Source organism: Mytilus galloprovincialis, chromosome 1 (assembly GCF_965363235.1).
Source record: "Mytilus galloprovincialis chromosome 1, xbMytGall1.hap1.1, whole genome shotgun sequence".
In the NCBI taxonomy this organism is placed as follows: domain Eukaryota; kingdom Metazoa; phylum Mollusca; class Bivalvia; order Mytilida; family Mytilidae; genus Mytilus; species Mytilus galloprovincialis.
The window spans coordinates 21,954,079-21,971,180 of record NC_134838.1 but is presented as its reverse complement, the minus strand read 5'-3'; the positions used below and the strand labels follow the sequence as shown (position 1 = coordinate 21,971,180).

General features: G+C 32.8%; 1 protein-coding gene across 2 annotated transcripts; it reads left to right on the top strand.

Moving 5' to 3' along the window:
* The first annotated feature begins 6,276 nt into the window (after positions 1-6,276).
* On the top strand, positions 6,277-15,885 carry LOC143072016 (uncharacterized). Of its 2 annotated transcripts, XM_076246893.1 has the most exons (5): positions 6,277-6,367; positions 9,569-9,638; positions 14,578-14,735; positions 15,214-15,357; positions 15,421-15,885. In XM_076246893.1, exons 1-5 carry the CDS (start codon positions 6,316-6,318, stop codon positions 15,507-15,509), a joined length of 513 nt encoding a protein of 170 aa, XP_076103008.1. In that variant the 5' UTR covers positions 6,277-6,315; the 3' UTR covers positions 15,510-15,885. The 2 variants fall into 2 exon arrangements, with proteins under 2 accessions (XP_076103008.1, XP_076102936.1); XM_076246821.1 differs by having other exon boundaries at positions 15,214-15,885.
* Positions 15,886-17,102: the final 1,217 nt, after the last annotated feature.

Here is a 17,102-nt window from a genome sequence, read left to right as displayed (position 1 = left end):
TTCTGTTTCACCCAAAAAATTAAACGTTAGCTTACTTACCACTAAAATATTTCTTTAATATATTACATTTCAACGAAGTTGCATTTTAAAAAAGTCTCAAACTTGATAACATTAATCTTATACTTGAAATGGTTCTTTTGTTTTTATCAAATTATTAGATTCCTAATTTTTTTTCTAGAAAAATAAACTCCCGTTGAAGGAAAATGAAATACAAATGTGTTTATTCTATAACTTACATTTACTGATTTGTGGCCATTTAAGTTTCTCAAATGTTCAGTCTTGCAAAACATACAATACTTCTACCTTGAAATGTCGTACAAGTCAGATACAAAACAAAAGTAACAAAAAACAGGCCGGAAACAACCTGCCGTATAGTTTTTCTGCACTTGTAGTCAGGTCAAGGTCCTCGGCTAGCGCCTCGGACCTTGACCTGACTACTCGTGCAGAAAAACTATCCGGCAACGGTTGTTTCCGGCCTGTTTCTTTGTTACCTTTGTATTGTATCTAATACTTATTATGATGTGATTGCCACTATATTTGTACTATAACAAGCAACAACAACAACAAAAAAAAATATACAAAAACAAAATACAATAGGTTTGTATAGAAACATCTTTCTCAAAAGATTCCCCATGAAATATAATTCATATAGTGGCTCGAGAGGGACACTAATTAGTGCCATTCGTTGACCTCTATGTATATGTCGTGTACAAGTTGCGATTTTGTACAGGTTATAACATGTACAAAAATATTGTACATGTTATAACTTGTATAATGCAAAAATACAAGTTATAACATGTACAAAAGTACCTCATACATGTTATAACCTGTACAAAATATTGCTTAAAAATGGTTTTAACTTGTACAAAATTTAAAATAAATCTTAATGAAGTAAAATATACATTTAAATTCACCAATGCATAACATGCATAAAGAACAACAATAAATATGCCAGAACGTGTCTTTTTCTGTAGAGGACAATGATCAAAAAGTTTCAGAAATATATGTTTCATGACTTATGTTGGCAAAATGTGTTTTCATATAATTGTATATTTTATATCCACTATGGCTTAAATAAGTGTGAAACTATTTACTAAAAGCTTGCATTCCTCAATGACAATTACATTAGATACTAGTAACTAAATTCTTCCAAAAAATTTAAGAACGATGCCTAATAATTTTAGGAAATACTCTTGCCTCTCATTTTTATAGCATGCAAAGACTAAAACAATGTCTTATATGCTTACCCTGTAAAAGCAAGAGAGAGAGGAACTCGTTTTCATCCGACCACGCTTCATTATCAATATCTTTGGATCTACTCTTCAATATTTTTGGCCTTCAGCATGACTTATGTAAATTTATAACTCAATTTTTGTTTATAAACTATAAGATCATTGCATGAGGCGAATGTCATTTTGATGTTTTAAATATATATCCTCTACTTTGAAAGCATGTATTTGTGGCCTTTGGATGTTGTCTGCTCCATGGAAGGGTTGTTGTCTTTTAGACACATACCCCGTTTCAATTTCCAATTTTATTTTTAGACACATCTATTCTGGCTATCCTCTTATGTCTTTTAGTGTCAACTAGAATGAAAGTAATTTACTATTGCTACAAAGTGGACACTCACAATTATAATTCATCAAATAACATATGTCCATAGATAGTCATAAGAGCATATATCTTATGACAGGTCTTAGGAATGCTTCGTAATACCGACCCCTGGACATTAACTGTATCAAAAAAGGACAAAATACACTAACATGAAGGAATAATAAAAAAGTTACGAAAATGTTGTTGAGGTCAATATCATCTGTTGCGATAATAGAAAAATATCCTAATTTTTCGATTTTGTACAAGTTAAAACCATTTTTAAGCAATATTTTGTACAGGTTATAACATGTATGAGATACTTTTGTACATGTTATAACTTGTATTTTTGCATTATACAAGTTATAACATGTACAATATTTTTGTACATGTTATAACCTGTACAAAATCGCAACTTGTACACGACATATACATCCATTTTGGAACAGGACAATTGGTTTTAGAAGCCACATTCATGGCCATTAAATGATATCAATTTAAAATATTTTACAAACTATCTTGCTAGTCTCGTGATAGCATGCAGTTAATGCATGCAGTCCTCTGTTTGATCACATCTGGGATTTGACCTCTCAACTATTTAGATTGGAGATCTTCTTTTGAGCCTTATGTCGCTTTGTGTGTGCCAAATTATAAGCCTGGTATCATTGATGAGTGGTTTTTTGTCTAAACCATTAGACTTTGAAACTGTTATTTACTCTGCTAGTCCGCAATATGGCGTTAGACACCAGCATACAAATATAAAAAAAACATCCTTTTTTAACATATCTAAATATAAACATCTGAAAAGGTGGCTAATACTTGCAGGTTGTGCAGTTCTGGTTAACATGCAAGAGGTATACAACCCTTAAGAAAATGTGTAACATATAATTTCAAAGTATACATAAAACACTGATACATTTATCTGACTCAAGATTTAAGATGGGTTCAGAACCATAGACACATTTAGGTATATGATAGAATGATATTAGTACAAAACAAGAATGTGTCCCAAGTACCCGGATGCCCCATCCGCACTATAATTTTCTATGTTCAGTGGACCGTGAAAATGGGGTAAAATCTCTAATTTGCCATTAAAATTGGAAAGATCATAGCATAGGGAACATGTTTACTAAGTTTCAAGTTGATTGGACTCCAACTTCATTAAAAACTTCCTCGACCAAAAACTCTAACCTGAAGCAGGACAGACAGACGGACGAACGAACGAACAGACGGACGCACTGATGAACGAACGAACAAAAAAACGGACGGACGAACGGACGGACAGACCAGAAAACATAACGCCCATAAATGGGGCATAAAAATTAAAGATAAAACACAAAACACAAATTCATATGACCGTGTTCAGTTTTGATTAGATATCAGAGGATGTGGTATGAGTGCCAATGAGACAACGCTCCATCCAAGTCACAATTTATAAAAATAAACCATTATAGGTCAAAGTATGGTCTTCAACACGAACCCTTGGCTCACACAGCAAGCTATAAAGGGCCCCAAAATTACTAGTGTAAAACTATTCAAACGGGAAATTCCAAAAACAACGGTCTAATCTATATAAAAAACGAGAAACGAGAAACACGTATAAATTACATAAAAAAACGACATTTACTGTTCATCAGATTTCTGACTAATCTATATAAAAACGGGAAACACTAATGAACCACATCAACACACGACAACTTATGAACATCAGATTCCTGACTTAGGACAGGTACAAACAATTGCAGCGGGGTTAAACGTTTAAATAGGTACAAACCTTCACCCTTAAACAATAATGTATCAACACAAAATAAAAAGACACACTATAAAATATTTATTCAATTAACGACATATTAACACAAGTAAACATACACTGAACGAATAAATTTAATCGATGATACAATGTGAATAAAAAAAAAACAAAAAAAGAATGAATGAACAATTAAAGTACCTGTATTATATCGCTGTCAAATGTTATACAATTTCAGAAAAGCAATAATAACCTTGAGCAAAAATCCACCAGTTACAATAATATAAACAAGTTAATGAAAATAATTTTGTTAAAGTCATTTGAAACTTTTAATTAAAAAAACCCGATGTATATGTTTTTTTATAAGTAGTAAACCTAAAAGACTTGTTTTTATTATAAAACTTTTGCAAATATACTATTTTCTCTAGAAAAATTCTATAATTTATTAAAATTTAGAAAAAATACTTTATTTCGATTGTTTGTTTCCAGTAAACAATTCGCCGATATTATTTCCGTTTGCAGTGAACTCAGTGTGACCTTCACCTTCAACCGGTCACCGCAGTATGCATGGATCTGTCACTGAAATAAACTTTTATTTTAGTGTACATATTATACACGTAATCAAAATCAATGCTTCTTTGTTAATTGTTTACTATACGGTGACCATCGGTAAACTACGGCTTCAAACACGACAATTAATTAGCTGCCATATGTTCACATCATAACAGATCGAAAGAAAAAAATATGACGATTATACGATATGGATCACAGGCACTTGTTTCTATCCATAGGAAGGTCGACTATCCATATAAATAGAAGAAGGTGGCTAACGAATTTTTTTTTAGGTCACGACAGTCTCCGCTTGGGACGCTTTTTCTACCCTTCAACTTAATGCTAAAAATCCCTACCTTATATGAATCGATTCAGTGAATATTTTCCTTTAACACTAAACTAATTTCATAATCCCCACAGTGTTCCTCTTCACGGTAATCTACTCTCAATTCACTAAACCATGTCCAAAAGTTCAACTACCATCTTTCTAATGTATCTACTTCCGGTTGTGGGCAGAATGCTATCTTTTTAAAAACGAAATGATTCTGTAAAATTACCAGTTTATTATTTTCATTATCAATATATTTTTAAAGATGAAATTTCACCGAAATAAGTACATTTATTGTTGTTATTAAAAAAATCAGAAAGTCAGAAACTAATTTGAATGAATTCGATAATACTAGAGAATTCCGAATGTATATGGTAACTCTAAAGAATTTCATCGATCTTTTATTTTGGAGGTAAAAAACGTATCAGAATTAGGGGAAAGAAACTGAGTCAATGAAAACAAAATAAATTTACTGCGATGTCAACCGGAAGTAGATACATTGGAAAGATGGTAGTTGAACTTTTGGACATGGTTTAGTGAATTGAGAGTAGATTACCGTGAAGAGGAACACTGTGGGGATTATGAAATTAGTTTAGTGTTAAAGGAAAATATTTACTGAATCGATTCATATAAGGTAGGGATTTTTAGCATTAAGTTGAAGGGTAGAAAAAGCGTCCCAAGCGGAGACTGTCGTGACCTAAAAAAAATTTCGTTAGCCACCTTCTTCTATTTATATGGATAGTCGACCTTCGTATGGATAGAAACAAGTGCCTGTGATATGGATGCTTAAAAATTATAAAACAGAAGATATGGTTTATGATATATATATATATGCGTATTGTTAACCCGCCGCAATTTCCCGCCTATCCCAAGTCGGAGTTTAGTATGACGTCCATTATCACTGATATAGTATACATATTTGTTTAGGGGCCAGCTGAAGGACGCCTCCTGGTGCGGAAGTTTCTCGCTACATTGAAGACCCATTGGTTGCCTTCGGCTGTTGTCTCCTCTATGGTCGGGTTGTAGTAGCTTTGACACATTTCCCATTTCCATTCACAATTTTATTCGTTCAAGAAATGTATACACATCATTTTTCACCAGTCATTCGTTTCATATGACTTTAATTACAAAATGAAAGATTGTTAGGATGTATACGAAGTTTTACAACAATCTATTCAGCAATTTATGTTCAAAAAGAAGCCATGCCTATAAAAATAACGACAATACGTAGTAATTTAAACCTTATCAACAAATTGGAATAGTTTTTTTAGTATTTAAAAGTGTTATTTTAATAACTTAATGTTTTAATATTAGTAACACCATTGAAACGATTCTGTTAAAGGATGACTTTAAAATTGTTAAAATTGAAGGAATTCCTTATTTTGCTCATTTCATATATCTGAATATTATATAGTTGCTACCATATTTCAGAATAGCAGGACATATTTTAATTTTTAAAACAGTGACATCTGATTCCCGAAATTTCCCTCTTCGGAATATGCATGTTTTATTTTCTGTTGAGCCATATGCGCATTCATGTACCGTCCTGTTACGGTCAAAACGGGACGGCAACTCGGAAGCATCTTTAAGGGAAAGTGCACGGTAAAGAATCCTGTCAAAACTAATAGTCCAATATTCCGTCTTTTTCACGTTTCCATTTTGAGATTTCCCATATTATGTATTTTAGTCGACCCACTGTAAGGAGACTAACGTTTATATTCATTTTTTATTGATGTGCATTAATTATTTGCAATGAGAATCTGATGTCAAATAAGTTCCAATTAAAAAATTTGAATTATGCAAGCGATTTTTTGACATTCCAAATTAGATTGATTAACATGTGACAAAGTATTATATAATTAAGTCTTACAATAGCCATAATTAATGAACTTTTTATAATAAATGAAATTATGATAACATTAAATCCTTTGAATTTAATTGTGTCTCAGAATAAGTTCGATGGTCTGGTTTTCAATTAATCTTGGACATGTATAATCTTGCATAGTAAATATAAATTATATAATTTTATGTACAAAACAAAACATTGAAATATATGTTGAGCTTGACCACCGTGAATTTTTGCCATACGTGTAAAAAAATGGTTGATTTTATATGGATACTTTTTTTAGCACTCTGTCTACTAAATGAAGGTAAATAATTTCATTCAAATTTATATTCAAATAATTTTCTTATCTAATTTTGTTTGACACATACAACCACAGTGATACCATTTCCCCTTTATTACCACTTTGCCAATGTATGTTACACTTGGAATGTTAATCTATGAGGTTTAATAGAGGTTACAAAATTTCACACTATCTGGAATTTTTTTGAAAGACTATACTAAACTCAATTTTCCGTAAAAAGAAGAATGTTCTCATTTTGGAAACACGGTTGGTTGACCGTTAATGTTACTTATTGACTATTTGAGAGCGAGGAAAAGTGATTTGTTCAAACGGCAAGAGCCCTAAACCATTCATCGGTTTTCTTAAATGAGACATCATCGAATACAATGTCACGAGCACCCATTTTTACTTGCCACTCTCAACATTACGGGTGTAACCAGCAGAGGAGAAACTTCTCCTCCTTCCGGAGTACCTGAGTTCGCCCTCGTTAGTGTTTTCTTGTCCTGTTTTATTTGTATATTCAATTAACAAAAATTAATATTAGTACTATAACACAAAAACTGACAGTCTTTGTCACAAAACATTATCTTGTCAGCGAAATGAGGACTGAATTCGTCCAATCACTTCTTTACAATGTTAAGTCAATATTAAAACAGGTCTAAGGGAGACAACTTGTAATTTACAATCCTGTGTCTTATAATATTTCTTTTCGGCTGAAGTTTTTAAAACTCCAGTGATATGTTTATCAATATTACAATTCTGCTCATGACAAACTCTGGCGTAAATATCTTAGACAGGGTGGTTATCGATAGTATGTTCAGTGGTATATATGTGGAACTAATATTTGCTTTATACTGCAGTGGTGGATCCAGAACGTTTCATAAGGGGTGCCCGCTGACTGACAAAAAAAAAAAGGAGGGGGGAGGGGGGAGGGGTTCAGTCATGCTTAAGATTCCCTATATAATCAACCATTTGTTCCCACGGAAGGGCCACCTGGATCAGCCTATGTACTGTATTGTAAACTATAAGAATGTCAAAAATGTGAAGGTAAATAACTCGAGGGAAATAAACTTAACGAAATTCTTTACAGCCGGTATCATTGAGCGTGTAGGTAAAGCTAATATCTTTGGTTAGCTTGCTTGCTAGCTTAACCGTGAAGTCATTATTGGATAAGAAATACTTCCCTCCTTCCGAAGTAGTCTAGTCATACAGACATATAGATTGGTTATCTGTCAGACTAGTCTACTCAAAAAGGAGGGTAGTTTACCTTATTTAATAATGACTTCATGGTTCAAATAGCAAGAAAGCTAACCAAAAATACTACCTTTAGCTACACACTTATTGAAATCGGATGTAAGAAAGAATATCTGAAATCGTTGCATCATACGGCACAGGATGTAACTTGAAGCATTGCATGTCTTTTAGTCTAAGACACATGATTTTTCCCATTTAGTTGTTATTGGATTAGAACTAGCTGTCAGCAAGCTGTAAATATAAAAAGAAGATGTGGTATGATTGCCAATGAGACAACTATCCACAAAAGACCAAAATGACACTGACATTAACAACTATAGGTCACCGTACGGCCTTCAACAATGAGCAATGCCAATACCGCATAGTCAGCTATAAAATGCCCCGATAAGACAATGTATTACAATTCAAACGAGAAAACTAACGGCCTTATTTATGTAAAAAATGAACGAAAAACAATTATGTAACACATAAACAAACGACAACCACTGAATTACAGGCTTTCGACTTGGGACGTCACAGGCACATACATAAATAATGTGGCGGGGTTAAACATGTTAGCGGGATCCCAACCCTCCCCTAACCTGGGACCGTGGTATAACAGTACAACATAAGAACGAACTATAAAAATCAGTTGGAAAAGGCTTAACTCATTAGATGGACAAAAATGACAAGTGGACGTGACCGGGTACTTATACATCCCGACACAAAAAGAGGCTATGGACTGATCTGAGAGTACTCGCTGTTATCTGACAGCTAGTTCAAAGCCACTAACAACTAATAAAAAAATCATGCATCTAAGACTAAACTTGTAAAGCTATCAAAAGAACTGGCTTAACAAAAACACACAAACATACAATGAACGAATAAGTATGATATATGACACAATATAAAATTGAGAATGGGAATGGGGAATGTGTCAAAGAGACAACAACCCGACCATAGAACAGACAACAGCAGAAGGTCACCAATAGGTCTTTAATGCAGCAAGAATCTCCCGCACCCGGAGACGTCCTCAGCTGGCCCCTAAACAAATATCTATACTAGTTCAGTAATAATCATTATAATGGACTTCATACTATACTCCGAATTATACACAAGAAACTAAAATTAAAAATCATAAATACTATACTAATAAAAAAAAGACGTAGAACAATGTCAAAAAGCCATGACTATATATTTATTTGAATTATATTTGATATAAAGATTTGCATGAAGTGTTTGCGGTTGATAGTTAGCAAATAATAACCAATCAATATATCTATATTTAATGAACCAGGTTTTGTGTAGTTCTACCAGTCAAATGTTCGGACAATGTAGAATATTATTATCAACCAGAGCAAGCTACTTTTATCATGATTATGATTAAGTTCAATTCGTTTATAGTAAGTTATACCAGTCACAGACAGCTTCTTCTTATTATTATTATGATTCTGTTAAATATTCGTTTATAGTTGTCCTAGTCACAGCCGGCTCCTTTATCATAATTATGATTTTGATTATGTTTTATTCGTTTATAGTTATATCAGTCATAGTCGGCTTCTTTATCATGTTTATGATTAATTTTGATATTCGTATATAGTTATACCAGTTACATACGACTACTTTATCATGATTATGATTATGTTTTATTCGTTTATAGTTACATTAGTCACATCCACCTTTTTATCATGCTTGTGATTCTGTTTTATATTCGTATATATACTAGTAGTTAGCTACTTTGTCAAGATTATCATTGTGTTTCATATTCGTATATAGCAAGCTACTTTAATAAAATTATGATTATGTTCTATTTTCGTATATATCTGGTTCCTTTGTCATGATTATGGTTCTGTTTTATATTCGCTTATAGTTACACTGGTTACAGCCGGTTACTTTATCAATATTATGGTTATGCTTTATTCGTTTATAGTTATACTAGTCACAGCCGGCTACTTTATCATTATTATAATTATGTTTTATATTCGTATTTAGTTATACCAGTCACAGCCAGTTACTGTTCTTACAGCTACTACTACTCCTACAGATATTGCGAATATGAATTGTGAGTATATCATTTTAGTTATAAAAATATTCCATTTTTCCGAATAATTACTGTACAATTACATGGGATACGAAACTTGAGAACTTTTGGTAACGAAGAACATTTTTCATGACAAAATGATTTTTTTTATAACGAAAAATGTAAAACGTCTTGACTCAGCATCTAAAAGAGAGACAAAAGATACCAAAGGGATATTTATACGGAAGCCGATAAGGGCCATTCAAAAAAAAAAATTTATGTCGTAATTACGACATAGCATGTCGTAATTTCGACATAACATGTCGTTATTACGACATCGCTATGTCGTAATTTCGACATAACATGTCGTTATAACGACATCGCTATGTCGTAATTTCGACATATCATGTCGTTATAACGACATCGCTATGTCGTAATTTCGACATATCATGTCGTAATAACGACATCGCTATATATAAAATAAATATGTATTATGATTGCCAAGAGACTAAATGACACAGAAATTAACAACTATAGGTCATCATAATGCCCCCAATAATTAGAAAAGCCCCACATAGTCATCTATAAAAGAGGGAGGAAAGATACCAGAGGGAGAGCCCCCGAAATGCTGTGTGGCAAACAGTGTTATTAATTAATTATTAGCTCCCTTGGTAAAATCCAAATTTCATATTTAATGTATTTCATTGTTAAATAATTTACATGAAGCTTAATAAGTACATATTTGTTAATTGCATAGACTTTGCTATTTGAATTCATTGGTTAAAGATATTTATTTATATCGTAAAGTTTAATATTTGCATCGTCGCAAAATCTTTGGTTACCTTCTTTGAATAGATTCAGTGAGAAACTTATATATTTTATAGATCCCATGCAATTACATCGACCGTGTATGTTAGGAATAACATTCATTCCTACCAAGGCAAGTCAAGCTATCCATCTTCCTACAAATAAGTGCAAACTTCAAGGCTCTTTGTAATAAGATTGAATTGAAGTATTGATTGCTCTATTTCTACTTTCAAACGTTGGGCACGATGATCCTACAACGCCTAGGATTTAAAACAGAATCTTCGAAATTTCATCCGCAAAACAAAATAAAAATAAAAATGTTAGAAAACACGAAACAATATTGTAACAAATTCAGTATATGTTTTAAATTATGTTTTTACATGATCATATACTTAGTAATATCTAGTTTATTTGAGGATTAAAATAAGAAAGCTATGTGAAAAAAACGAATGTCCAACGTTACATTTATGAAAAACTGTTTTAACTCTTATGTATAGTGATCCTATTTCTTATTCTCTGATCTTCTTGATTCTTGGCAGGAACAACGACATGTGTTGGTTCTCTGTGCCGTTAAAGCCGTTATTTTGCCAAATTTCATTTGACTCGGTGGCTGCATATTAAGCTGCAATAAGAAAAATGTCCAACGACGTTTTTCATTAACTCAACGACTGAAAGTGAATTTTATAAGTAGATATAGCAGAAAATGAATAAAAAGAGTAAGACAATAATAATATCTAACAAAAGTACAAATATTTGCCTCGTGTGAGTTCAAATATTGCTGATTCAATAAAATCTTCTCTACACAGTCGTTTTTCAAACGGTAGCCATTTTGTCCAAGTTGATATTTCATTTTTCAAAGCAGTTAACGCCTATTTTTTATAATTGATAAAAACAAAAGTTAGATACACGAAGAGTAAAAAATGCCAAGATTCTTTTCTTATTACCTACATATTTGGGTCTTAAAGGAATAAAATGCTTCCACACATTACAAAACGGTAGCCAATTTGTCCAAACGTCTGAAAACGTCTAAAATCCTAAAGACGCTAATTTCCGACGTTACATGTGCTAAAGTTTCAATTAATGTTCATGATAATTAAAACATATCGTGTTATGAAATTTGGAAAAAGAGGTTGATGATTGCTGCCGAAAAATAAAGAATAGTGCATGTTGCTATAGACTCCGCCCTGGGACATAGGTTCGACACAGGTTAAATTTTGCAATTTTTATTAATCGTTTATAGCTTTTAACGATTTATTTAAAAGAATTGGGAAATGGGGAAAACATCCCTTTACATGAACTTCGTCCAACTTTTGCAAAGACAAATTGGAGACACCAAGACAGTCCTCTAAATGTAAAATGCGATTTGAAATTTATGTTACGGAAGTACTCCGAAATAGATCATTTAAAGTCGTCACTTCAGTAAGGTGCAATCACCAATATTAAAAGACTTAATACCAGTTCACGGAATGTTTTACTTCGCGATTTGTCCTGCTATTCATGTTATAACGGTCGTGATGAAAATAATTCCTGTACTAGCGAAGCCGGAACTTTTCGTCAATATAAACTTGTGCATGAAATGGAGGTAATTGAAAGACGAATCCCAAACGGCAACGAAAACCGTTTCATCGAATTAATAAAAACCCGGGATTATATTTGCCGTTTTCGCGGACGATCCAGGAGTAGATTACTATATTTTAGAATGTATATCAGAAGTTAAACGCTATAGATGACTTGGGAAATAATTCTCAAGCCAAGGTTCAAGTAATTGAAGGGGTGTATTTCGACAACTTATGTGCCAGGGAAAATACAATTCTATTCAAATTTAACCAAGGATAAAAATGTTCGATTTACTTGCAGAGTGTCAGATATATTTGTATTGGTTGAATTAAGATATAGAAATTTTACAATGACAGATGATATGCACCTTGAAAGTTAAACATCCTATGATAAAACAAAAATATGGAAAACCGTATACATGTACTTCCGTCCCATCTTTCCTTCCTACATTACTTGCGACAGTACTGCATTTTTAGTTGAAATAACTTAAAGGGTAAACATTATTAAATCGATTTCCACAACTCGAGGTAATTTTTGATAAAATGACATCACAAAACGAACAGAACCAGAATCAACCAACAATATAAAAAACCGAATAAAACTTGCAAAAATTAAACGAAGTCAAAAACCCTCTTAGACGCCGCATGTTAAAGTGTAACGTCGTGTTGTAGGAATGTCGTGCCCAACGTTTGAAAGTAGAAATAGAGCTATCAATACTTCAATTCAATCTTATTACAAGAAGCCATGTAGTTTGCGCTTATATAGGGAGATGGAATGCTTGGCATGCAATGTCAGTCCTCATATATTTCCACGTCGTATTTCTTTATTACAAACTTGTCTGGCTGTACAGCCTTTCCACGGCAGGTAATTTAGAATTCTGAGACTGGATTTTAAAAATATATAAGTTTCTCACTGATGGTATCCAAAGAAGGTAACCAAAGATTTTGCGACGATGCAAATATTAAACTTTACAATATAAATAAAAATTCTTTAACCAATGAATTCAAATAGCAAAAGCTATGCAATTAACAAATATATACTTATTAAGCTTCATGTAAATTATTTAACAATGAAATACATTAAATATGAAATTTGGAGTTTTACCAAGGGAGCTAATAATTAATTAATAACACTGTCTGCTACACAGCATTTCGGGGACTCTCCTTTTGGTATCTTTCCTCCCTCTTTTATAGCTGACTAATCGGGGGGCTTTTCTAATTATTGGGGTATTAGGATGAGTGGATCGTAACCCTTGGCTAGCGAAAATGGGATGACCTATAGTTGTTAATTTCTGTGTCATTTAGTCTCTTGGCAATCATAATACATATTCTTTTATATATAGCGATGTCGTTATTACGATATAGTGATGTCGTTATTACGACATGATATGTCGAAATTACGACATAGCGATGTCGTTATAACGACATGATATGTCGAAATTACGACATAGCGATGTCGTTATAACGACATGTTATGTCGAAATTACGACATAGCGATGTCGTAATAACGACATGTTATGTCGAAATTACGACATGCTATGTCGTAATTACGACATAACATTTTTTTTTTGAATGGCCCTTATCGGCTTCCGTATATTTAAACTCATAAATCGAAATAGACTGATAATGTCATGAAAAAAACCCACAGAAAAACAACGAAAAGAAAAACAGCAGTACCCAAACAGTACATAAAAAACTAAAGGCTGGACAAAACGAACCTCATTAAAAGAAAACGTTGTGATCTCAAGTGCTGGCTTGTTTCCCGACCCACATCGCAGATAGTATAATATCCTGATGGGATCGCCTTTTACCGCGTTTTAACATGTGCCCTATAGGTGGCACGGTAGTATTTCCTGGCCCATAAGGGATAATGATAGCCTTTTTAGAATTTTCACCACTTTCTAACACTGCAAAAAATTCTACATTCACAGTTAACTGAAGTACTTTCATTTTACTATTCAGAAATGAATTTGAATATGTATCATGACCGTTTACTTTTTTTGCTATTTTTAAAAACCTAAGGCCACTAGTACTTTTAGGTATTTTATGGTGCAGTGAATACAAAATTTAAAAAAATTCTCAAAAATTCATTTTCATCTGTATGTAAAATTATTTCATATTTTTCTACACCTGATTCATCCCTCAGTTTGGGAAAGTATGTTCAGTTGATACTGTATTTTTTGTCCAATCACACTGTTTAGATATATTTACCTAAGTAGGGTACACAAAAGAGCAACCTAAATTCTGGAATGCAAATACTACCGTGCCACCTATAACCAAGCCTGCCGACTAATATTTTGGATATAGATTATATATCGAACATAGGAATCAAATGCTAATTTTGTCTCTTATCATCAAAATCGCTTTACACTAAATAAAGAAAACCAAAAAGAGCGCAAACATGTTCAAAATGTTCAGATACATCTACTGTCCATTTACATCAACACTGTTAGTTGACATATTTTTTTTGAAATGATCAGCTTGCAAACTAAAGATTTGTTCAAATGATCAAAACTGAGGAGATTAAAGTCGTCGAGTTATGTACATTTAAAAAACCAAATTAGTAACTAGAAATATAATTCTAATCAGACTGGTAACCATACACTTGTACATTTCAGTCCGACTGGTGCTATTCCTGGGATAGTGATTGGTTGTATCATCTTTGGAGTTATAGTTTTTGTTGTCATTATGGCTGTATGCAAGCAGATGAAGACCAGTGGGAACAGAGGCACCGTTGTACAACCGACGACAAGAATAACTACTGTCCAGCCTCCACGTATGTAATACAATAACTAAATCGCAGCATACTTAATTCAATCCTTTGTATACTAGACCAATGCTGATGCCGAAGTTGGATATATTAATTTCTTTAGATATTTTCAAAACATTGCACGCAAAAACAGTTCTTGCATTTATTTTCTGATATTACTATATATCCTCGCCATTATTATAAATAAGAAGATGTGGTATGAGTGCCAATAATACAACTATCTAAGTCACAATACAAAAAATAATGTATAATTATAAGTAAAAGAACAGCCTTTACCATTTCAATCTTTTGTATGAATAATGGTCTTTTCTACAAAGATTTTTGAGAGACAAAGATGATTATAATCATACAAACCAGGTTTTGTAGTCAAAACACTTTTTATTTTTATTTTTTATTATTTATTTTTATTTTTGTATGTTTTTTTTTCAGTTTGTAAAATTTTAAATTATTGTCTTTCATTTCCTACTTTTGTTTTGTATTTCAGCTCCAGTGCCATCCTTTTCAAATCAGCCATCCGGGATGAGTTATCCACCACCACTAGGACAAAATATGGCATACCCACCTCCCCAGGGACAGTTTGGTTACCCACAACCCCCACCTCCCCAGGGACAATTTGGTTTTTCACAGCCTCAGGGACAGTTTGGGAACCAACAACCTACTCCTCCTCAGGGACAGTTTGGTTACACGCAGCTTCCTCCTCCTCAGGGACAATTTGGTTACCCACAGCCTCCTCCTCCGCCAGCTTACCCAGGTAAAGGGGCATCAGCACCGCCGTACTAGACATTAATGTAAAGGAAAGATAAACAAAACTTACAGAAGTCTTCAAGATACACAAATTCTCAAAATCAAAAGGATGAATACTGGTATGCGCTGTGTTGATGATGTTTTTTTCTGAAATATTTCCCGTATGCTTCGAGCAGGACACATTCGACGACCGAAAATCTAGTACACTGTAACCGTATTTCTCCTATTTAGAACAGGCATAAACACTGTAAAAGTATTTCTCATAGTGAGAACAGAAAGAGATTGTAATAACCTTTGCATATGATTCGAGTTCATTGTATGTTGTTTCGAACACTAAAAAAGTTACTCTTACATAGATCGGTGACAAAGAACACATACACAATGTTATGTCAATAAAATTAATTATTTACAAGTTTGAGTTTCTAAAGTGCTAAGGATAGCTTCGCTCTCTATATATATCCCAATTCAAAACATTTGTTTACATTACTTGTTAAAAAATTAAAACATTTACGAAGACGCGACTCTAGAGGTGTGTCTAGATTGGCAGAAGTTACACAATACAGATAATGCATGTTCATAAACATTGCATAGGACATAGCAATTCAACACGTATATTAAATAATTCAATACTCAATTTCAAGGTGCAACACATGTATAATTAAAAACCAATTGTTCAGAGAACAATTGAAGGTCTTTCCACCAAAAACAATCTATTTTAATATGAAAGTTGTAAAATTAAGTTTATAATGTCATTTCAATCTTCAAATGATAGCTTACTGTACGCTGATTCCAAAAATATATGGTTTCTATACAATATTTTTTAAATAAGGAAGATAATTTGTTACTTCCGGTTTGAAAAATGATACTTCCGATAATATTTGAATATTTACTTGACACTGATTCCAAAAATATCTGGTTCTATATACTTTTATATTAATAAAGTACAAAAAATAGCTACTTCCGGTTTAAACAGGGTCACTTCCGGTTGTTTTTTTCAAGGTCAAATGGTTTGATACCTTTTGCCAAAAGTCTCATGGCTTTATCATGTATACATATTAGGTAAAAGCAAAGGTCAAAATCTAGAACATCAAATTAAGCTATGACCTTGAGATCAATTTCAAGGTCATAAACCAAGGACCTCAAATCAAAAGACCATAGGTCTTAATTAAATTTGGTTACTGAGTTATATCACCATACGCGTATTTTTAAATACAAAAGGGGAGAAAACTCGCTTTTACGTTCAACGTACCCTTGTGATAAAAATTTACATGTTACGACATGTCGCAACTAACAATTTAGGTTAAATAATTTGATTTTATCTTATACGGTTTTTGGTAATAAGTGAAAATAAGCCAAATTCAAAAATAAGAATATGACCTTGACCTTTGACCATGACCTTATTTTCATTTTTTTGGACCAAGGACCTCAAATCAAAAGATCCTAGGTCTCTATCACTTATGGTTTACAAGATAGAAATGCATATCACTTATATTAAATGCATAAGGGGAAATAACTCTCATATGGAGCGTTCATATTGCTTCGGTCGAACTTGGACAAATCATGCAAAGGATATAACGAGCAATTTCATAAAATAAATTTGTCGTAATCTTTTACAGTTGCGAAGGAGTT

Excerpts from the sequence above, each read along its gene's own strand:
- LOC143072016 (XM_076246821.1), top strand. The coding sequence starts at position 6,316 with ATGGTTGATTTTATATGGATACTTTTTTTAGCACTCTGTCTACTAAAT. Across the intron at positions 9,639-14,577 it reads AGATATTGCGAATATGAATT|TCCGACTGGTGCTATTCCTG; the intron begins GTGAGTATATCA and ends TGTACATTTCAG. Across the intron at positions 14,736-15,213 it reads AACTACTGTCCAGCCTCCAC|CTCCAGTGCCATCCTTTTCA; the intron begins GTATGTAATACA and ends TTTGTATTTCAG.